General features: G+C 35.5%; 1 protein-coding gene across 1 annotated transcript in view; it reads right to left on the bottom strand.

Annotated features, from left to right (window-relative positions):
- LOC124788960 overlaps positions 1 to 23,730 on the bottom strand; it is a 400,179-nt gene that overhangs the window by 70,209 nt on the left and 306,240 nt on the right. Inside the window, exons 11-12 of the mRNA XM_047256249.1 lie at positions 20,602 to 20,788; positions 6,127 to 6,306 (exon numbers count right to left, since the gene is read on the bottom strand). Coding sequence (XP_047112205.1) covers positions 6,127 to 6,306; positions 20,602 to 20,788 — 367 coding nt within the window. The remainder of the gene's footprint in view (positions 1 to 6,126; positions 6,307 to 20,601; positions 20,789 to 23,730) is intronic.

The raw sequence follows: 23,730 nt of genomic DNA, 5'->3' as shown, positions 1-23,730 counted from the left end.
GGGAGCAAGTACATTGGTACATTGGTGTAAGAATTCAGAGATCTCTGAAGAAGTTTCTGCAAGATGTTTGATTATCAGTTTTAGGTAATATTCTTACTTCTCTTAAGATAGTCAATAGAACAATATCAAGTGAATGTATGCTAGCAACTCTGCCTGCAAAGTCAGTTCAGCACTTTAGTTCAAATACAATCATACCCAAAAGAGTTACTATTTTAAGTGATGATGATTGTTGTGGCCCTGCTAGCAGGTGAATTAGCACGAATGATTTCTGCTGGTGGAGTATTCAATGCGTGTCTAAATAAATGTAATGGTTCTACTTTTAGTGGCAATCTTTTTGTCCCTATGTTTCCAGCTACTGTTAGGAAGGATTTATTGAATTTAGTGCCCAATGATTAGAATCTGTCTCACAGGTACTGTCACCAGGGTCCCAATATGATTTGCCTCAGTGTGTTTGTTTGTTTAATGGCTAGTAATGCTCCAAACTTTCTTTGCTTCACTCTTGGAATTTTCAATTTTTTGTGCTTAGTGCATAGGTTTTGCTTTTTGGTAACAAAATGAAGAGTCCAGTAGTGTACATTGTCTTGATTAATGGTAATGCTCTATATTAAATAAAGCTCTCTCTTCCTAGCAAAAAATGCTGTCTGATGAAATACAGTCTGATTTAGGAGTCAGATCAATACTTCCTAAGATGAAATTAATATTGAAATCTCCATAACTGATGACTTAGCTGTTGTTTATGCTAAGCCTTATTTGTACTCTATCTAACTGCTTTATGTCAGGTAGAACATTTCCTGTTGGGGTGCTGGGTACTGTCAGAACTGATATCTTGTAACTTTAAAATTATGGCACAGAATATCTGGCCAGTTCTCACCTTTAGGAGGAAAAATTTACATGTTGGTGATACACACTTATAAAAGTAGGTTTCAGAAGAAATAGTTTCTTCTCAGGGGAGAGAGAGGTATAGTGTAGGGAAGGTTCAAAAAGAAAAGCAAGTCACTTTTACCCCAGAGTGAGAGGAACCCAGGAATATGAGGAAACTTAATATAACCTAATCTGAAAATATCAGGGGCCACAGAAGTACTTGCAGCACTGAATCTGATTACTGAGTATCTAATGAGATGTAATAACAACAGTACATGAATAATATAGTATGTTCTAAATTTCTTGGTTTATATCAGTCATACACAGAATGATGGTAATTAATGCTCCAGTTTCAAAATGCTGTTGAAAAGAACCACTGCTCAGAATGATGTCAAAGTTTAATGGAATATTATCAAGGAAAGGTGAAATGTTTTGGTACCAAAAGGAGAAAATACTGAAGATTTTACCACTTGCTGGCACTTTAAATGGGGGAATATGCAAAATAAGACACAGGATACACAGCTATTCCTCAGTTTGAATCTGAGATGCTCAGCATGACTGCCTCAATGCAAGATTGCACACTGCTGGTGAAGCCTTTTTACAAGCATACAAGCATGGAGACTGTGCACCAGTAACTCTGCACAAATTCTGGGCACTCAAGGGTATGAAAAAAGGCATTGGTCCAATGTTTGCCAAGGGTCTGGAGAAACTGATTACGGAACTCAAAGAGACAGGTTCTTTTGAAGTGCAATGAGGCAGAGGGAAGAGAACAATTGATACACTGTAGTGGAAGTTGTGGCTACAACACTGCAGGAGGGGTTGAACAGTAGTGTGCAAACATCAGAGCACGGGAATTGCCTGAACAATGGACATGCCTGAGAGCACAGTGCATAAAATTCTACAGAGGATCGTGCAATGCTATCTATGAAATATTATAATTGTTCAGGTTCATACTAACCAAACAGTAAGAGAAAAGTTTATTCTAGAATTTCTTGCTCACATGGAAGTGGACAATGAATGGCCATGGAACATTCCGTTGACAGATGAAGGCCATTTTCATCATCAAGGATGTGTCACTACACATAAATACGGAATATGGGCAATGGACAATCTGCTCACATATCAATCAGTACCATTTGACAGCACTGTTTATCGCAGGATGATATGTTTCTGAGGTGATGGGTCCTGTTAGCTGAACCATCACTGGAAAATGCTATGAGAGTCTTTCACACACTAACTTCATTCCAACTGTTCAACAGCATGGATTTGTCAGTAGAATTATTTTTATGCAAGATGGCACTCCTCCACACATTGCACAATCAGTGAAGCAGCTGCTGCAGAGAATTTTGATAATACTAGAATTATCAGCCACCATTATCCTACAGCCTGGCCATGGAATTATCTGAAAGATGCAGTGTTAAATGCTCCAATTATAGAAACATAGCTAAACTGAAGGCACACATTGCAAATGTATTCTGAATGTGATCCCTGAGACACTAAGATCTATTGTAGAATATGTTGTTGCTTGATTTCAACTTGTGCATTAAACATTGGGCAACATATTGCTCGTGTCTTGCATCAATTTCATGACAATTAAAAACCAATCTCACTGTTGCTTTTTACGTGGTTTTTGGCCTTTGGACAATTACAAACTAATGTCAAAATTTTAAATGTGGCTGCAACTTAACATTGTTTTTGACCAATAAATGTAAATAAATTGTGTTACCTCAACCATTGCATTTAGGCATTATTTGTACAATAAAGGGTTAAATTTTTACTACTTTACTTACTGTTAGCTAATCTTTTCAAAAGGAAAAATATAAATGTCAATGTAAAAATCATTTATTATGAACATTTATGTATAGTATAGTTTTTAAATAAAAAAACGAAACATTTTATACTGGTGTGTCAAAGAGTTTTATTCTGGCTTAAACACTGTTCTCTGAATGCAAATCATGTTAAGAGGCTTACATATCAAGTGCATAAAAATTTAGACTTCCTTTGGCGTATCTTCACTGTCCAAGTTTTCTGTGAATTTTAGTTTTTGGTAAACAGCATAAAAACCTGGGGAATGTAATCATGGACTACTGCCATGAGATCTTTTACCTCCACAGAGGATATGGGCCATCTGAATGGACAGAGTAATGGTGTTTTTTTCTAGAAGTTTAATCACTGAGATCAAGGTCAAGCTTGGGTTCTCTTCTGGTTTTCAAGCAATGACCTGGTATCTTCTTGAAGCATTCCAGTTCCTGACATTGTTCTGCTTCAGAAAGCAGAATTTATTTTCCTGATATTAAATCTAGCATCAGTTATTGCAATTCCACTTCTTACTATTTCTTTGTTTAACTGTTGAAAGTTTCTGAAATATTCTTGAAGCATTCCAGTCCCTGCCATTGTTCTACTTAAAAAAATCAGCATTTTTTTTCCTGATATTAGAGCTAACACCAGTTATTGCAATTCCACTTTTTACTATTTCATTGTTTAACTGTTGAAAGTTTCTGGAATCTTCTGACCTTAAAAGAGTCTTTGCCTCTGACATTTTGCAAAAACTTATGGGCCTATCACTGGTCAGGTGTATAAATATGACCTGTCTGTTGGAGTTTCATTTCTATCATGCCAAAATCTCAGTCACTAGATAAATAGGTATGTCCAGGAGTGAGGAAATAAGGTTGAATGGAATTGTATAATTCTTTAGCAATGAGAGAATAGAACACATTAATCATTCAGTTGCTTTTCTTTTGTCCAGTACTGGAGTTTGCAGGAGGGTGGGGATTACTCTCTTTTAAAGGGAGCATATGAAGGATCATTGACTACTTTCATGATTCAGGGTGCAATTTATGATGAACATCTTGAGGCAATATTTTCTGGCCACATTACACATGGTATCTGAACTAGTTTCATATGTGGAAGCCAAAATAGTTTATCCACCACTGCCTTAGGTAGAACACTGTCTCTCTTGGTATTTTCGGTGTTGGCAGTGCCTGTTGTAAATGATAAGTGATTACATAGTATTCACAAACGTCACTGTGACAAGTCTTTGTATATTCCCTCAATAGAAAGTATGCTTTTTCAACTTTAAGTTGGCATAGCTTAACATTCAAAAGGATATCATCTCTCATAAGAGAGATGTGTCTGTATGTGGTAGCTTAAACTGATATTGAACTCACAAGTAAAACTCCGGAATTTTTACTTTTTTTTCATGCAGGTGGTGCATCTCAGCCACAGTTTCCACACTTATAATGTGCACTTTCTTCATTTGTCATTCCGTGAATAATGATTTCTTTGTTTTTGAAGCTTTGTAATATGATCTCTAACACTATCCAATTTTCATTCTGTGCTTAACATTGCTATGTTTTAGATGTCTATCCATATGCAGCATGCCAAGATGTGTTCTATTAAGTTCATTGCTAACTTCATCATTATCTACATCTTCACCAACATTACATGCTTTTCTGTCTCCTCTAGCTGCTGAAACTCTTTTCTGTAAAACTGCAAATATGTCACAAAAACCTTTCAAAGACACTCTAAGTTTTGTACCAGTAGTCTTTGTAGCATGATAAGCTTGTGATTTCTTTCTGCTACTGATTACGGTTTTTTGCACACTGTTGATTGCAGTCCTTACACTCAATAAGATCGTGAAGGTAGGCATTTTGAATACTGTACTCTTACAGCTTGTGAAACTCACAAAATAATGTGCTTTTAGAATCTTCATCTAACATTGAATAACTACACCAATTGAGGTTAGAACTGTCTGATTTGTTTTTGCAGTCACATTCAGGTCCTTACCGCTTAGCTGTAATTTTTTACAGGTTTTATCGCATACATATTCATGTCCACTGTGTCTTTTCTTCTTTACATTTTCTCTCTTCCATTTGTCTGGGTTATGAATATTTTTGTTACAACCACTTTCAATGTTCTGTGATACACAAGTATCCATGTTTTTCTGACGTACTGTTCAGCAAAAGAATGACAGATCATGTACTTTACAAAGTGGGACAGAATAACAGTTTAGGTGTAATATGCATAAAAGAAGATGGATGTAAAAGCAGAAATTAAATAACAACATAGCCTTCCCATAGGATAAATAAAAATGTCTTGTGACTAGGGCCTCCCGTCGGGCATACCATTCGCCTGGTGCAAGTCTTTCGATTTGACACCACTTCGGCAACTTGCGCATCGATGGGGATGAAATGACAATGATTAGGACAACACAACACCCAGTCCCTGAGTGGAGAAAATCTCCAATCCAGCTGGGAATCGAATCCGGGCCCTTAGGATTGACATTCTGTCACGCTGACCACTCAGCTACCAGGGGCGGACTCCCATATGATAAAATAATATAACAACTGTAACGTTCTTATGTTGGTAGCTCTGCAACTGACATAGTAGATATCATCAGTAAGTGGCATAGCTCCCCCTATCATGCAAAATACTGATGAGGACATATTCCTGAACTTAGAGAATCTACAGCAGAAAATGTGAGAACTATGTCATCTCATTACAAGTTCACATGATAGACAACAGATGACAATAGTATACTAGATTATTACATCACAAGCAATGGAAGGTGAATCTTTGAAACATCAAAAAAACCAAATAGCTGTCAGCCAAAGATACGGAGGCAAATGCGAACAAGTAACTCATCAACAGATGGCCACAAAAGTCACATTCACGTCCTTACTGCTTGGCTGTAATTTTTTACAGGTTTTATCGCATACATATTAATGTCCACTGTGTCTTTTCTTCTCTACATTTTCTCTCTTCCATTTGTCTGGGTTATGAATATGTTTGTTACAACCACTTTCAATGTTCTGTGATACACAAGTATCCAAGGTGGTCACAAAAGCCTCAACAATTTTATAACTTTTGTACTTTAAATATAATTAAGTGTTATTTGTACTCAGACAGATTTAAATATTGTCTTCATTACTTACACAAAACCGGATCACAGACTATTTGCTGTGCTAGGTAATATTCATCTACATCAGTACCAGGAATTAAAAAACGTTATAACTGTACATTTATGACAGATCAACTTCCTATTTTAAATGCTTCTGTAAATGTTATTGAGGGCTGTAATGGTATTAGCAATAAGAGAGAAAAAGCTTATTGAATAGTAAATTGCAACAAATTAAATTTTTTGAGTTCTAATGAATGTTTTAGGCTACAGGCCATTACAGCATCAATAAAATGCTATAGGTATCATAATGATAAGAATTTACATTAAAAAATGTAATTTGAATATGCAATAAGGTGGATAATAACCTCAACATTCCGAGAGAGGTCAAAATCTTGAGCAGTTTGACGAAGGTACAAGGAGATGGCAGCTTCTAGTCCAATCACAGCAGCTTCGTGTTGTGCTGAGCCCCGTTGTGGGATGTGTAGAACCCGTTGGACATGGTCTTTCTTCAGTGCCAGTAGTGACTGGGTTGAGCGGAATGCCAGCTGCTCACCAACATGGTTTTCAGGAACACAGGCTTCTTTTACAATTCAGAGAGTGAAGACATAGAACAGAACTGTGTTTTTGAGTGTATGGTGTGCCATTGTTTGTCCAAATGAAATGAAGAATTTGTGAAAATTTTAGCAATATTAGTAAGAGATACATGTAGCAAGAAGTGCATTCCATATCGTTTGAACCCTTTCTCTTGTCAGTTTTTATGTTGTTGTGTTGTGAACATGAGTTACAGAACACACAAACCACAGTTACTATTGCCATATGATATTTCTTACTGCAGACAGACATTAGACAATGTTCTGCATGAAATCTTAAGAGTTATGCTTGATTGAGGTAAGTCACAGAAGACAAATACCGTAATAATGTAAATTTATCTTCAGGTTAGAGCTAGTACGTCAATTAAAAAGTTATACAAACTCTTTTGAAAATTATCATTTACTGTTTCTCAGTCTGATAAAGTAATCCATAGTAAGATCATAGTGATAAATTAACCCACTTTAAATGTTACAGAATGAGTCAAAATTTCACAGTTACTTCACAATGTCTTGACTGCAGTAAGATGTTATTAATAGTTAGAATTAAGCTTTATAAGAGGCTTTGTTAATTGTGCATGTGCTGTAGTAAAGGAAAAAAAATATTCTCTGATAAACTGTTACACCAAGAAAAAACTATGTTTATAATGGTACAAGTTTCTTAAATGTCAACAGTAATGTGTTTTCTCAAAATTTCAGTTGTTCAGTGCACCTGATGAATTTGACATTTATTCCTTGGTGTGTCTTAGGCAGATTAAAGGCAATCATATTTAAAAGCTCAGGATAGTGTTGCAATTTCTAAATTAAAATGCCCCCAATGAAAACTAGTTATTCCAATTCACTCTGTTACGTCATCTATTTTAACATTGTATAACACCAGTATAGATATTTATTACAGCATACAATGCTCTATTACTAATTTCCTACATTTCCCTTTCATAACTAAGTTTTCCAGTTATGTATACAGTTTTATCTATTTGTCCATCACTTAGTATTTCTTAGAACAATGTATGAGATTCTGACTCTACAGAGATAGAAAAGAGGGGCATAATTTTAATATGCATTGTTAAAATATACCAGTGAAAATTGCAATTATATGTGCATGAATGTGATACGTTAGTGCAATGAAAAGCTAGCTTGTATTCAATGAGAAAGCAGAATACTGCTTGAAATTTACAGTAAATGAATCAGTGGTAACAGCATTAAAAAAAAAAAAAATAGAAGTATTGTTACACATCAATACTGTTGATAAGCATAAGCAAAAATCGTTTTGAATGGGCAGAGAGTGTTGTGAGGAACATAATGGAAGATAAAGGTGTCCTGAATGCCAGCACATAAATCAAGAAGGCATTAAAGAATAAGACATTTTACAATATTACAGACAAAATGTGAGGAAAAAACTAATGAGGAAAATAGAAAAGCCATACTAAAAAGCCAGTACTACAACTGGTAGTAAATATTGTTTACAACAAAGGGCAAGCTATATGGAGGTCTTGATGGCTTTCCTATTGACTTGTACTAACTGATGGGCAATTAGTAAAATTTGATATCTACTTCTAAAATTTATTCTTGGAAGTATATCATATTCAGCTGTACATAGATCAGAATTAAATTGTCATATTATGGCAGAACATCCACTAAAATGAACCTTCACAACAGACCAAACTCTGAGTTGCCTTGGACATAAACTTGGATCTGTCCGTTGTGGAATAGTCTATAAAAGGTAGAGATCTGGATTTGTATCCAATACAAAACACAGGAAGGAACATCCTCAATGACTGACCTGCATTAATACCAGTAGACTGTTGTTCAGCAAGAGTAGTATTTATACTGTTCGTAATGTCACCCATGTGACTGAACATTTTGCAATAAGCCAGGCATGCAGAGGGCAGAAAACCTAACATTAAGCACACAGATTTATGTACTTAATTTATTATTGTATTCTTTCATTTTAAGCCATTTTTCATGTAGAAATTAATGCTTTCATTCAAAGCTATCTATTTTCTTAGTTAAATTACATCACTATTGGAAAATTTTTATCTAAGATACTGATGATATTGAGGTATTCCTCACTAAAATATACTTTTTCATTCTTGAAGGAGACTCCTTTGATCTTTTGTCAGCTATTCCAACATAGTCTTAATGCTGTGTACAGGAATTTTTTATTCTTTTCAGCTGTTCAAGAACACCTAATAGCTGGGAAGTAGTTCACAGAAACATTTGATTTGCTTGAAGAAGCACATGGAGAGGAGTATAGGAACCATGCTACAAATAGTAAAAACGTTTTTAAAAAAGGAAGAATTCTGTCAGACACATGTGACAGGTAACCATGTAATTACATTGTGGAGCTTGTTCAAGTGTGATTCATAGATATCCTTAGTTAACTCTTTACGAGGTCATCAGTTTTTGATGAATGGAAATTGTTTAATTTGGAAGTGAATATGTTGGTACCATATTGGAGTCACTGCAGAAAAGGCGGAGCCTCGCTGGATGCAAGAAAATCCTGAAGTGCTTGTAGTGGTGAGACTGTGAAGGAAGATAACTAGCAACCTGTGGCTCATTTAAGGCTGAACCATCATTCAGTATAGGTTATGCTATCCTATCATTATTTTGTTTCATTTTCAACATTTTGTTGACACAGGATCAGCAACTTTTTTAGTATTTCATGAAGTGTTTATTAACCTATCTGTCATAGTTGCAACTCATATGTTTGACGACCAGTTTCAAACTGTACAGTTCATTCTCAAGCCTGACCTTCTGAGGCTACAAGAAAATGGTACAGAGTTGCTAGTGATAGTGAATACAAATGTGGAATTACAATATAAACAGTTCAAATGTAATAGAACTTAATTATTTGAATTCAGACATACCTGCACTGAAAGTGCCCGATCTTCATAACAAACATCAAAAAGGCAATACATGCTCTACAAAATGTTTGCAGATGTATGTCACAATCAAACTGAAGCCCAACACATTTGACAGTATGACGAAACTTTCAGTGGCACTACTGTCATTCCTCATATACAAGCAGGCCTGCAGCCAATGGGCATGACGCATCTTAAATGTGGATGCGTCAAAGCACCTTTATTAATCTTCTCATCAATGTAGTGAATAACAGTGGAAAATGTACAAGCATTACACAAATACAAATACAAAAGATAGTGTCATGTGAACACATTACATATTTGAAAATAAGACGAACGTTTCATGTTCAGGTGCATGTCCATGGCCATTGGGTGCATGAATTAAATAAATTAAATTAACCAGTCACAATCAATATAAAATACAACTAAAGATAAATAATAAAATCACATTTGTTGCTCCATTAAAAATTTTGCAACATACATACAGATTGTTGTCATCTTCAGCTGTGTATGGAACAGAATGAAACTGTCACATTATGGCAGAACATGCACTTTAATGAACCTTCACAAAAGATAAAAACTCTGAGCTTGCCTTGGACATGCGCTAAACATTTAAAAACAATATATATTGTTTGTTTAGCCAATAAATTTTGTAAAGAGCAGCTACATAATATTAATAAAACAGTGTCTCATGGCACAGAATCATTATAACGTCTTGTCATATGCAACCACACTGAAATCACCTTGCATTGTAATCATAATGTTTATCTGTTTGTGCAAATCCTATTGCATTAAATTACAGAGAATGAATACATAAATAGATGCTCAAGCATTTCATATAATTTTAAACAATTTTGTGGTACTGGTCACACATGCTGTATGGACACACACACACACACACACACACACACACACACACACACACACAGTGCCTCACAAATAACAGCGGCTGTGAAATTCAAACATAATGACCTGACAAATTTACTAGCTAGACATACTAATCTATTACAAAAACACTTAAGTGCTGTGAGATCCATGACAATGTCAAATTCAAACATCATGATCTGACATATTCGGTGACTTGACACGCATATCTAATCACAGATTACATTCAAGTGATATGATATGCACTACAAAATGCTCTCATATGAAACATTGTGATTTGTGTCACACAGGTCACAGCATTTCTTATTTATTGACTGTGAGATCATCATACACTATTTTGGGTGCCTAATGTAATAATCAGAAATTGAAAAAGGCCATTGTGTGTAGCCTACATGTGAAAACCTAATATGAAATGGTTGTCTGACATTCAAATATGTAATGTTTATGTGTAACACTATAATTTGTATTTGTGCAATACTTTTACATTTGCCATTGTCATTCATTTCATCAACAAAAAGGTGCTTTTACACATCCAAATTTAAAATGCGACATGACCACTGGCTGTGGACTTGTCCTTTTACATTAGGCATGACACTAGCATCATAGAAAGTTTCCTGGTACTATTGGCTGTGTTGGCCTCCAGTGAGATTTTGACTTGCTAAAATGGGCCCATGTTGACTGGGGGCAGTCATTTGTGAATATTTTAAGAAGCTTGTGTTGCCATTTTGATGTTTGTTATTACGATCAGCCACTTTCAATACAGTTATGTCTGAATTCAAATAATCAATTTCTTATTTTATGTATATGGACTGAAGCGGCAAGTGGAAAAGCACAGTTTTCGCTTGCCGCTTTTAGCCTATGAATATAAAATCATGTTTGTATCAGGCTAGTAAAGTTTCTGAAACTGTGTCATTTCAGTTAATTTCTGTTACATTTGTACTACTCATGTTGTAATTGCACATTTGTATTAATTGTTCATTGACAACTGTGTACTATGTTTGTAGCCTCAGTAGACCAGGCTTGAGAATGAACCAGATGATTTGAAACTAGTTGCCAAACATATGTACCGTAGCTGTGACAGATTTTTTAATAAATGCTTCTTGAAATTTTGTTTTGAAATAAGAAAGCCTGTTGCTTCTTACTGAAGAGCTAATGATACAGAAGGACCTTCACAGCTGAAATGAAAAATAATTGCAACCTGCTGGAAATAATTGTAGTTGTCTCAAACTTGGAAACTGGAACTTTTTTTGAAAGTTAGGAACTATGAGGGTTTCCCTTCCAGCATATGTAGCTTTCTCAAATATTTGTGAAAGAAACTGGAAGTGAGATGCATCTGTAAATAAAAGTAATGTGTTTAACACCTTTTTGCACTTCAACCTTACAGGAAATTCAACTAGGGTCACTGAGTGATTAGTTTCAGTTAATTTCAAAATGTAGAAGCATATACATATGGGGTGGTTCTGCAGAACATCAAAATTATAATAAATACTATTTGTAGGGCTATACTGCAAAATTTTAATAATTTTTCTGAATAATGTGAAACACAGCTCTGTTTCCTAATAGACAGGAAGAATCAACAATAATTTATGATTACTTTAGTAGCAATTATTTGAAAAGGAATGACAAAACATGTTATAAGAAAAAATTATTTAATACACAGACTTTGATGTCAGCTGTAAATGTTTCTTTCAGAATTGCACAGGATTATATCACCTGAATAGGTAACCTTTAGTGGATCACCAATGAAGTAAGAATATCACATAACTGACTTTGTGTCAGTTTGCTGCATACATGGAAAACAGAATGCAGCCCCAGTATGCTGTTATTATTTCTTGTCATTGCTCAGTTGAAAGTAGCATATGAAACTGGAGATTTGATTATGGGAGTGATTACAAGTCACTACAACAATTGTCAATCCTCTGCAGGTTTTCCTGTATTTTGCCAGAGTCTTCTGTCACTACAACCTCCATACAGACAACAGCGTCATCCATAAACAATCTCACAGACACCCAATACTCCAGTTATGCAGTATTTCATTCTTCTGCAATTACATAGTATTTACACCTTATTTTTACCTTATGTGACTTGAGCAATGTTCCTTGAGTTTCATTTTCATTGTAAAGAATTGAAAGTTCAATATTCCTGTGGTAATAGCAGGTACACTAAGTCAATTATACCCGCAGATTGAAATCTGGAAAATCGGGAATCAGTTCTGCGGTATTGTTTCTTCAGTGACAATGTGAGGGTAATATCAATGAAGTTACCATTTACCTAGTTTTAAATGGGCTCTCAGATCCTGATAGACAATAATAGACAAAATATTTACACAGAGTCAAATGAATAATGAGAAAAATCTGAGTTGTTCATGATTTCACAAAAGACAGCTCTGGAAGGTGCCTCCAGCATATCAGCCAAAGCAGTTTGTACAATGTGCTAAAACTCAGATCTGGTTTAATGCATTTCTTGATAAATTTCTGCCTTTAACAACTGTCACATACAATTCCACCATACCACAAAGTAGGTGTGAACTACAAAAGGAATCAAATTATCTGTTTCCTAAACAACAGAACTATTTGAAATGATTAGGGCAAATACAAACATACAACTGCTCTCATGTGACAAATTATTAAAGATAATGACTGTTGTGTACCAACATTAGTAATGCCAAAAGTAAAATTTAAATAATAGATGGGATAGTAAAAATGACAAATGAAAAATCTGGCAAGAAATCAATAGATTTAACTATTAATGAAGAGAATTGAATGATTAATAACATGACAATAAAAACTCCTGTGTTATAATTTAGCAGTGTTCTTGTGGCAGCTGACCCAATTTTTACTTTTAATGTGGTACAAAGTATTAATTAACATACAGAATATATGTACTAAACACACTGAAATTTGGGTCCAAAGTCAGTTACACCTCACATCAAAGCAGAAGGAAATTTCTTTGTAGAGTATATAAATACTGATTCAGAATACTCAGAATGAAAAACAAGAAAAGATAAAAAACTGAACAGAGAATGGTAAAAGAAAATGAATATTGTTTACAGATACAAAAGAATGAGAGTGAAACGATAAAAGGGAAGAAGAAATAAATTATAAATGAATAAAGTTTATGAATCTCTGCTGTTTTGGAATGCATATTACAGTCAAATAAGAAAATTTATAGACATTTGTTATAAATTTAATAATTAAGTATTGTACAAGCTACAGAGACTACATTTAAAACAGACTTTGTTACTTTCCAATTATGGTTCAAGCATGATCACATATCATTAGCAAAATTGTAACACCTGTACAGAATATGAAAATTGTGAGCTGGAGATCCTCTTCCTCTTCATATCTTTCACAGGCAAGATTGTTACATAATTCTACATGAAAATAAAATCGTATTACCTACATTTACTGATCAGAATTAAGGACAGTATTTATTCTCTCCAAAACTTTCATTAATTCATTTAGGTACACCATGGGAAAAATTACTTACGGGCCCCAACATATTAAATTTCAGGTCCTAACATATTAAATTCAAATACTTTGTAACTGTATGTAATCTCTCATATAATCTTCACTTCAGCACCTCAAAAAACCTTCAGTTGTGAATTTGCACATTGTTCATCTCCCTCATCAGCTGCAACATCTTTCTTGTCACGTCAGCAACACCATAAGTAAGCAGAGGGAAAGGTAAAGAGAAGAGAGACACAAAGCAGAAGCATTACCAGTACAGGATATGAAGAAGTAAAGATCTTCAACAGAAAAAGATTACAACTCAAGTAGATGTCAAAACAGGTAACCTGAAATCATGGGAAAAACTAAGAAGTGAAACCAACTAAAATCATAGACTTTATATTAGCTGCAAAAAGTCATTAATAGCATCAGTCTCCATGTTACTGTGAAAGAATTGTCAAAGGAGAAATATTTATCAGGCCTCATCAGTTTGTTGCAGTAATACCACTCCTGAACTCAACATGAAAATTGTACCTGTAGACAAAGAGCCTTAGCTGACACAAAAATTTCTGAACTTATAGCATGAAGATCAAAGATCAACAAGAAAGAAGGTACTTTATTGTAAATGGCTTCCAAAAATAACAGAGATATCATTGTCCAGAACTTGTACTGTGGCTCCTCAACAGCCCCACTGTGAATGCTGCACTTCTCAAACATGGGATGAGTTGATTGGCATTCATAAACAGCTGGAAATTGCCCTGACTATTGTCAGATGATTGGCAGCTGCTAGGTGTCGGTGTGTTGGAAGAGCTTCCAAGAATCAGGTGCCCGTAGTACATCAAGTACTATCCTCTCCTGTGGATCATGTCTCTTCTGGAGTATGGGATCTGTCATTACTTGTTCACTTGACTGTGATTGGCATTTCAATTATAGAGCTAGGCATCCTGTACAGGGTGTATGGGGTCAAGGGAGGAATCTGGGTGTTGTACCAATCCCCCTAAAAACAAGTACGAGGGGTTGTCCTTGACTGGAACTGAAACCGAGCCTGTTAGACTCACTTCACCTGTTTTGGGGAAACCTGTTTTGTCCGGTATCAAGAAGAGGCAAATGCAAAAGGGAAGGGGTCCATTAAGTGTAGGCAGTTGAAATTTATGGAAAAGATGGTATCCCTTAGGGAAATGGCAGCAAGGGCCAGAAAAGGCACCAGGTGCACTCTGTGTGTATGACCAGGGGCCTCATTCAACGTACTGAAGAGGCTATTCTTGCAGTTATTGAGAGAACAGGGTGTAACCAACTGAAGATTGTGGTGCACATTGGAACAAATAATGGCTGCCATCTGGGCTCATTCAAGTGACTGACAGAAAAGGTTGAGAAGACCAGCCTTCTGCATGGAATTTCAATGAAGCTCACAATTTGCAGCATTGTACCCAGAATTGAACGTGGCTGCTTGCTTCTGAGTCAAGTTGCACAACTGAACCAGAAATTTTGAAGGTTCTGTGAAGCAAGGCTGCAACTTCCTGGACTTGCACCACAGGCTTGAGGTGCCCTTAATGGGTCAGGTGTGCACTACACATCAGAGGCTGCTACCCAGGTAGCTGACTGCTTGTGAGGTGCACACAAGAGTTTTTTAGATTAGACAACTTTCCATCCAATCATCCAATCCAAATAAAGATAGCTGTAGGAAACCCAGAAGTATTAGTGTAAGATCAAAAGAAATGCCACCCACAGATGAGAGTATTAAAATCCTGGTGGTTTACTACTGGAGCATTCACAACAGACTGACAGAGTTCAAAGTACTTCTGAAAAGCAGTGAAGCTCACATAATCCTAGATATAGAAAGCTGGTTGAAACCTGAAATTGATAGCAGTGAGATTTTTGGGGAAAATGAAAGGATAAGCAAACGAGAATGGAGGTGATGTATTTGTTGCAGTAGACAAGAAACTCAAATTCACTGAAAATGAAACTGAAGCTGCATGTGAGATTATTTGGGAAAGATTCAGTATCAGCAGTGGGCATAAAATGGTAATTGGGTTTTTCTTTCACCCCCCAGATTCATTTCCTGATGTAACTGATGATATACAAAAAAAAAAAAAAAACAAACAGTTCAGTTGTATGTAAGTTTCTCAATCACACTGTAGTCATCGGTTTGGACTTTAATCAACCAACAATCAATTTGGAAAAATTACAGTTTTGTTAGTATTGAGCATGATAAGACATCCTGTGAAATTTTACTAAATGCCTTTTCTGAAAACTACCTTGAACAGATAGTTAGGAATCCTACTCATGATAGAAATATAATGAATGTAATGATAACAAACAGACCTCTGAGGTTGTCCATACTGAAAGTGATGTCAGTGACCATGAAGCAGTTATGGCAACACTGATTACCACCATACAAAGAACAATTAAAACAAGCAGAAATATATATGTGATCAATAAAATAGATAAAAAAATCAGTAGTGTCATATCTCAATGAGGAATTTGAAACTTTCAGCACAGGGCAGGAGCATGTAGAGGAACTATGTCTCAAATTTAAAAGAATAGTTGACCATGCACTGGATAGATATTTACACAGTAGAACAGTTCATAATGGGTGGGACCATCCATGGTATACAGTCACTCTAAAGAAACTTTTAAAGAAACAGAGTTTACTTCATAATAGGTGTAAAACAAAGCATATGACTATAGATAGATACTGAATGAAACATGTTTGGCTGTCACGAGAGCAGTATGTGAAGCCTTCAGTAACTACCATAGCAGAATACTGTCAAATGATCTTTCACAAAACCCAAGGCTTTTAGTGGCACCAAAGTTAGTGTCCAGTCCCTAGTGAATGAGACAGGAGCTGAAGTAGATGGCAGCAAAGCAAAAACTGAAATGCTTAACTATGTTTTCAGAATTTCCTTTACAATAGCAAACCTTGGAGAACTGTCCCAGTTCAGTCCGCATATCAGAGAAAATATGAGTGAAATAAGTATTCATGTCAGTGGTGTTGAGAAATAGCTGAGATCATTAAAACTGAACAAAGCACCCTGGCCCAATAGAATCTCTATCAAGAATTTGTGGCTGAGTTAGCCCCTCTTATAACTATAATTTGCTGTATATCACTCGAACAAAAAATGATACCCAGTAGTAGGAATTAAGCATGGGTCACATTCATTTACAAGAAGGATAGTAGAAGTGACCAAAACTACCATCCAATATCCTCAACATCAATTTGTTGCAGAATCTTAGAACATATTTTGAGCTCAAATATATTTAGGTATTTTGAACAGACTAACATCCTCCATGCAAATCAGCATCAACTATCATGCAAAAAACAACTCACACTTTTGTCAAATGACAACTGGAAGCTGTGGATCAAGGCTATCAGGTACATGCAGTATTTCTTGATTTCCAAAAAGCATTTGACTCACTGCCACATCTACACGTATTGTCAAAAGTATGTGTGAATCTGATTGAACTGAAGACATTTTTGATATGGAGGACACAATATGTAATCTTGGATGGAGATTCATCATCAGATGTGTATGTAACTTTGGGTGTGCTCCAGGGAAGCTTGTAGGGTGCTTTGCTGTTCATGATGTGTCGTAATGACCTTGCAGCTGGCCACTGTGGTCGAGCGGTTCTAGGCACTTCAGTTCAGAACCGCACTGCTGCTGCAGTTGCAGGTTCAAATCCTGCCTCGGGCATAGATGTGTGTGATGTCCTTAGGTTAGTTAGGTTTAAGTAGCTCTAATTCTATGGGTCTGATGACCTCAGATGTTAAGTCCCATAGTGCTTAGAGCCATTTTGAACCATTTTTGAATGACCTTGCAGGCAATATTAATAGTAGCCTCAGACTTTTCGCAGATGATGTAGTTGTCTATAATAAAGTACTGCCTGAAAGAAGCTGCAAAATTATTCAGTCAGATCTTGATGAGATTTCGAAGTGGTGCGAAGATTGGCTACTTGTTTTAAATGACCAGAAATGTAAATATGAAATGGAATGATCACGTAACCTCAGTTGTGGGTAAAGTGGGTGGTGGACCTCAGTTTATTGATTCAATACTAGGGATGTGCTATCAGTCTACAAAGAAAATTGCTTACAAATTACTAATGTGACCTATTCTGGAATATTGCTAAAATGCGTGGGATCCATATCAAATAGGAGTAACAGGGGGTATTGAACATATTCTGAGAAGGGAACCACAAGTAGTTATAGGTTTGTTTGACCCATGGTAGAGTGTCACAGAGATGTTGAAGAAACTGACCTGGCAGACTCTTGAAGATAGATGTAACGATAAAGTCTATTAATAAAGTTTCAAGATCCAGCTTTAAATGATGATTCTAGGAATATGCTATAGCATCCTATGTATTGCTTGCATAGGGTTCATAAGGACAAGATTAGAATAATTACAGCATGTACAGAGACATTCAAACAGTCATTCTCCCTGCACTCCATACATGAATGCAATGGAAAGAAAGCCCAATAACTGGTGCAATGGGATGTACCTTTTGCTAACTTCATGGTGGTTTGTGGAGTATAGATGTAGCTGTAGATGCTGTGAAATAATTAAGAAAAAATTCACAGAATTCTTGTGATCTAGACAAATATCTGTCAGAACATGTGTAGATGAGACAGTGATGCATTATGTTGCTTTGAATAAAATAATCTATGTAGTTAGTATAGCAAGCTATATCTCTCATTGTTTCCCTTGCTTTACAATGACACACTTAAATGTTGCAACATGTCAATGGGCCTATTCAGTTGTGGCTAAAAATCGCTTGGAAAGGTTATAAAGACATACAATATTTCAGGATTATAACACTTAGCTTGAAGATGCTAAAAGATAAACTAGTGAAAAAGATTGTTACAAATGACTTTACATGGCTGTTGTATCAGAAGGAATGCATGTTGTCTGCTCTCCAAGGACACTGGTAATACCAATCAAAAGTCTTTTATAACTGACTCACAGTGCCTCTTATCCTTAAATAGCATTACCCCAGGTGTTTTGGACAGCCAGTTTGCTCACATTTTTCATTAATTATATTTTAATCAATGTCTTGTATTCATTCAAAATACTGCATTGACAATTTTGTGTTTAAAGTTTTAAAATGACTTTTGTCTCACTCAAATATACTGTCAATACTTCTTTGAGCAACTATTTTTAAATGTCATCATACTAGACATACATTATTTTCATGCAAGTAGCAAAAATGATGTCTCAGCCCTCATTCTCATGGCATAACTAGTGGGTAGACTCTTGTTCAACGATTTTTAAATGTGTTTAAAGAGTGCTAGTAGCCATTTCATTTGTCTTTTACCCTCCTATATTTAACAGTTGATAATTTAATAAATGGCATATTGTTTGTGATTGTTGATATCACCCTAATGCTGACTATCATACAATGGAAAATCCAGGATGGAATAGTGACAATGTTCTACTCACCATCACACACACACACACACACACACACACACACACACACACATACACATGCAAATGCAACCCACACATGCAAGACCACTGTCTCTGGCTGCCAGAGACACAGGTCACATGTGTGTGAGCTGGGTTTGCATAAATGTATGTGTGGGCACACGCGCGCAATGTATGTGTGTGTGTGTGTGTGTGTGTGTGTGTGTGTGTGTGTGTCTGAAACCTTATGTGTTTAATAGTCTTTTTGTTGTGCCTATCTGCAACACAATATCTCTGATATATGGTTAGTAGCAATCTATCCTTTTCATAATATTGTTATAATGCTGAATATGATTTATGATTGTCAATAGTCAGTGCAGAATATAGAAGTGTTTTGTAATATCTGCTTCTTTCAGCTGTGGTAGTGTTCCATTTGTTTCATCTCTCTAAAGGTTCTTGTTCAGTTCAGTTTTGAGCAGTGTGACATGTGAATCACTTCTTCCAACCAAAATCATTTCATATTTCTGGATGTCTGAGTACAGCTCTTACCAACACATTTATTGATTATTCTTCTGTGCAATTCTCCAATTTTTATTCTATTAATCTGTGTTAAATTTGAACTTCCACAATGGTTATAAGTTTTTTTTTGCATTAATGATGTTATTTTTTCAATTTAGAAATTCAGTAGTTCTGTGAAAATTTTTCTGGCTTAGAACTAATTTTATTGACAGTCTAAACCATCTTGAATACCTACAAGTTTCTTTTGAATCAGAAGATGTCATGTTATCTATTAAAATTGTTATCTATTAAAATTCAGCTATCCCATTTTTTGCTTCTTGACTATGAAGTAAACTGAAAAAAATACTATAAAATACACATTTATTATTTGTTGGAAAGGAAAGAGATAGCACAAGACAGAGACCACATTATAGATAAGCTGTGAATAATATTTACTTAGTAACAATAAGTTGCTGGAAAACAATTCCTTTATTTACAGACATAAGATTAAAATAATTTGAATAAACAAGTGCTGATAAAGTTTATTCTGAAATTTTGACTAGTCAACCCCTCCCTTCAAAAAAGAGACAACTGATGACGTTAATCGCAAGTAAGTACTATTGCAGTTTCAAATCATGGATATTTTATTTAATATTTCCTATTTATCACTCCCTGTTTCCCACAATGTATTAGTTATGACACCATTCTCATTTTTAAACTGAATTATTCTACATGAATAGTAATATTCAGCAAAAAATGGAGCTCTGTTAGATCTACATCACCAGTCCATACTGTCAGTGGGTCAATGATTTGTCTGTATCACTTTAGATATTCTACATCTATAAATGTTTTTTTCAATATATACAAAAATGACACAAAAAGAATTTATAAGGAAATGAACATGCAAGTCTAAAATTATTATGTACACTACAGTTATGGAAAATTGTACTTTTTCACAGCAACCCAGTTCTTACTTTCCCCATTGCTTAAAAGGCAACACAGGAGTTAAATTGGACAGTACATCTCAAGATACTGAAAAGAATACAGTTACACGAAGAAAGTTTGAGTCCCTTAGCTTGACAGAATGCAAGAAGTTTGTTGAAAATGGAAAGGAAAATAGAAAAGTTCCAGAAGAATCGGTCTTTCACAAGCACTCACCACAATCACTGAAAACAATATTTTAGATTTAAGTTCATCAGCATCCTTGAGCAGAGGCAGGCTGTCAAGAGCATCAAGAGTATCCACCCTTGCAGACTGGTAGAGGTCACGGTAGCAGTGCACAAGCTGCTCTCCTACACTTGACACACTCAGGCTGCCGTTGTCTGAGTGTGTGGCCATGGCTAGTCTGTAGAAAAGATCTTATCTTCCCATCACTGATATTATAAAAATGTTGTATGCTAATGACTATGCATGAATGGATAAACATAGTTTAAATTGTAAACAGTGTGAACTCTGATTTATACTATAGAAACTTAGTTTGCTAGTAACATAAAAATGTAAACTCTGAGTAAATTTAAAAAGAGCACTTCCCTAGAAAAAATGTATGTAATTAATGTTTTCTAATTAAGGACAAATGGACCGAGCAAAGAATGTTGCTGCATTTGACATGTACCTAAGATCAAATTAACAATATTATTCAAAGGATAGATTGCTACTCACTGTAAAGATGACATGTTGAGTTGCAGGTAGGCATGATGAAAAGATTGGTACATACATGATTTTGGCCAGAGCCTTCTCCAGAAAAAAGAAATGGTACAACATTCAGACAAGCAAGGACCCCTCACATGTACATGACAACTACCTCCAGTTACTTTGACCAGACTGTCAGAATATGCTTGTCTGGCAGAGATGCTAGAGGCAGTGATTGTGTGTCTCTGAAGTGTGCTTGCTTGTGTGAATGTGTGTACATTTCTGTTTTCTGGAGAAGGTTTTGGCTGAAATCTTATATGTAACAGCACTCTCATCATGCCTGTCTGCAACTCAATGTGTCATCTTTACAATGAGTAGCAATTTATTCTTTTCATAATATTGTTGATATTCCAATATAGAGTTTCCATTTTAAGATCAGATTCAACCAATTTGAATCTGTGCTACAGTATCCATTTTGTTATTACTCATTTTTAAAGATTCCATGCACATTTAAAAGCACTTTGAACTTTGCCTAAACTCTGTCTCAGGAATGGCATCATGGAATCACCATAGCTACTGTAATGTGTATTTATTCCCAGATAGCCAATTTTGGTTGAGCAGGCATCTTCAGACCTTGGATAAACATTACGTCATGTTACAGGAAGGTTCCTTGACAGCAAATTTTCCTACCTTTAATCTGATGCAGTGTTAATGCTTGAGTTGATGATCATTGCTAAACCAAAACTGACTCCCCAAGAGGAAATACTCATTATGGCAGCTTTGTATGGTTCCATGATACTGTTGTTTAAAAACACTGAACCATGCAGCACTTTTTGCAGAAAATATTTTAAAATGTATCTTAACCTCATGGCAACTTTGTCGATCTACTCTGTGCTCTTCAAAGTACTGACAAAATTTCTCAGTAGTATTTCATTATCTCTGTCATTCACTGTCATTGCCATTGCCATTGCCATTTACAGGAGACAGCAAATGATAACTCATTTTTTGAAACTAATAAAACGTTGATATTTGCTGTGTTACTAGTTTTGCCCTGCAGTCAAGAACGTCTTCAAACATTCATTGCCCTGATGGCAGTACATTAGAGGTTCAAAGCTCTACTTACCACCAGCATCAACACAAAGTGACACAATTCATGGCATGTTGCCATTTTTCTATACGTCAATTTACAGTGGTTACTGCACTCCTGCATTTGCTACTATGTTTAACAGGTGACTAAAGATTCTAGAAATGGTGTACTGGACAACATGAGTGCAACAAGTGTCATAATTTATTAAGGGAAGTTAAGCCCAAGATCTAGATACCTAATTGATATGATGAAAGAAGGCAGGAACTTAATGTTCTACAGAGGAATTGCAAAGATTCAAAAAGTTACTGAAATACTGAGATAGATTACTTACAATAGGCTTGTTTGTCCATTGACAACTATCACCCACATGTAATATGAAAGGAGGCAAAGTAAGTGCAGAAATTTCAGTGGAAAGTATAGGATCAGCAACTGACATTTTAAGGGGGGGAACATTTGCAGATATATGATGACTATCATGAGTGAGTCACTAATTTGTGAAAGTGATAAATATCAAATGTCTGTAATTTGAATAGAAAATCAGTGCAAGTTGCACTTTTATTTTAGAAACAAATGTTTTTGGCTCCCAAGGTCATTATTAAGTGTGGCTTTCTCAAACATCATGAGTCTATTCAGGCACAATGTGAACGGACAAAGTGTCTTCGACCACAGGTGAGCATTAAGTTAGAAAATGAATGAAATTAAACCCTTCAGAGGTGTATTGTATTTAAAATAAAACATCATATTATTGTACTGACAGTTATTAGTATTGTTAGATGTGGTTTTAAGAGCAGATGATACAAGTTTCAAGAATGCTTCTACATTTACCACTTCTGACAAGGAGGAGACTTCCAACATAAATTATCAGTACTTGTTAGTCAACTCCAAAATGAAACTGAAACACATTATATTTGAAAGGCTGTACTTTTATGCAACACACCATTTGAAACAATTGTGGGAAGCACAATGTGGTCTTGCTTACTTGTCCAGTAAGTTTGAAAGTGTTCTTCAGGTGAAACACCAGCTAATTCTGAAAATGAAGGCATTATGTGTCCATGTTTGCCAGAAACTAGCACAGCACCATGAAATGGTAGGAGTTTTCTTTTTAATGAGAATTATCCTTGTGAAATAGTTTGGTACCAATTATAGTGCTAACAACAACAAAAATGGAAGAAATCTTGTGCACCTCCATCATTGTGGCATCTTTTTGGGTTGTGTGAGTCCTTTTATCACTACATTTCTGTGACTCATAAGAATTCACACCAAAGGAAATCTGGTTGGAATGTGCCAATGCTAGGCATATATGTGCTACAGTTACATACACACACACTATGTTTATCCTGCACCTTTATTCACCACTCCTTGCCATATAATGATTTTCACATCACTATATTTCTTACAATTTTTTACAAACAAATATTGTAAGGTGTGACTATGAGGTGCACCATGTGGTACTCCAGACACCACATCTTATACATTCTCTCAGAAGTAGCCCTTTTCGAATACAAGCACATTTCTGAAACGCCGATGAGTTCATGTAAACGCCATAGCTGACAATTTTGCTTAACAAAAAA

This window comes from Schistocerca piceifrons, chromosome 3, assembly GCF_021461385.2.
Source record: "Schistocerca piceifrons isolate TAMUIC-IGC-003096 chromosome 3, iqSchPice1.1, whole genome shotgun sequence".
In the NCBI taxonomy this organism is placed as follows: Eukaryota; Metazoa; Arthropoda; class Insecta; order Orthoptera; family Acrididae; genus Schistocerca; species Schistocerca piceifrons.
This window is presented reverse-complemented; position numbering and strand designations above follow the sequence as displayed.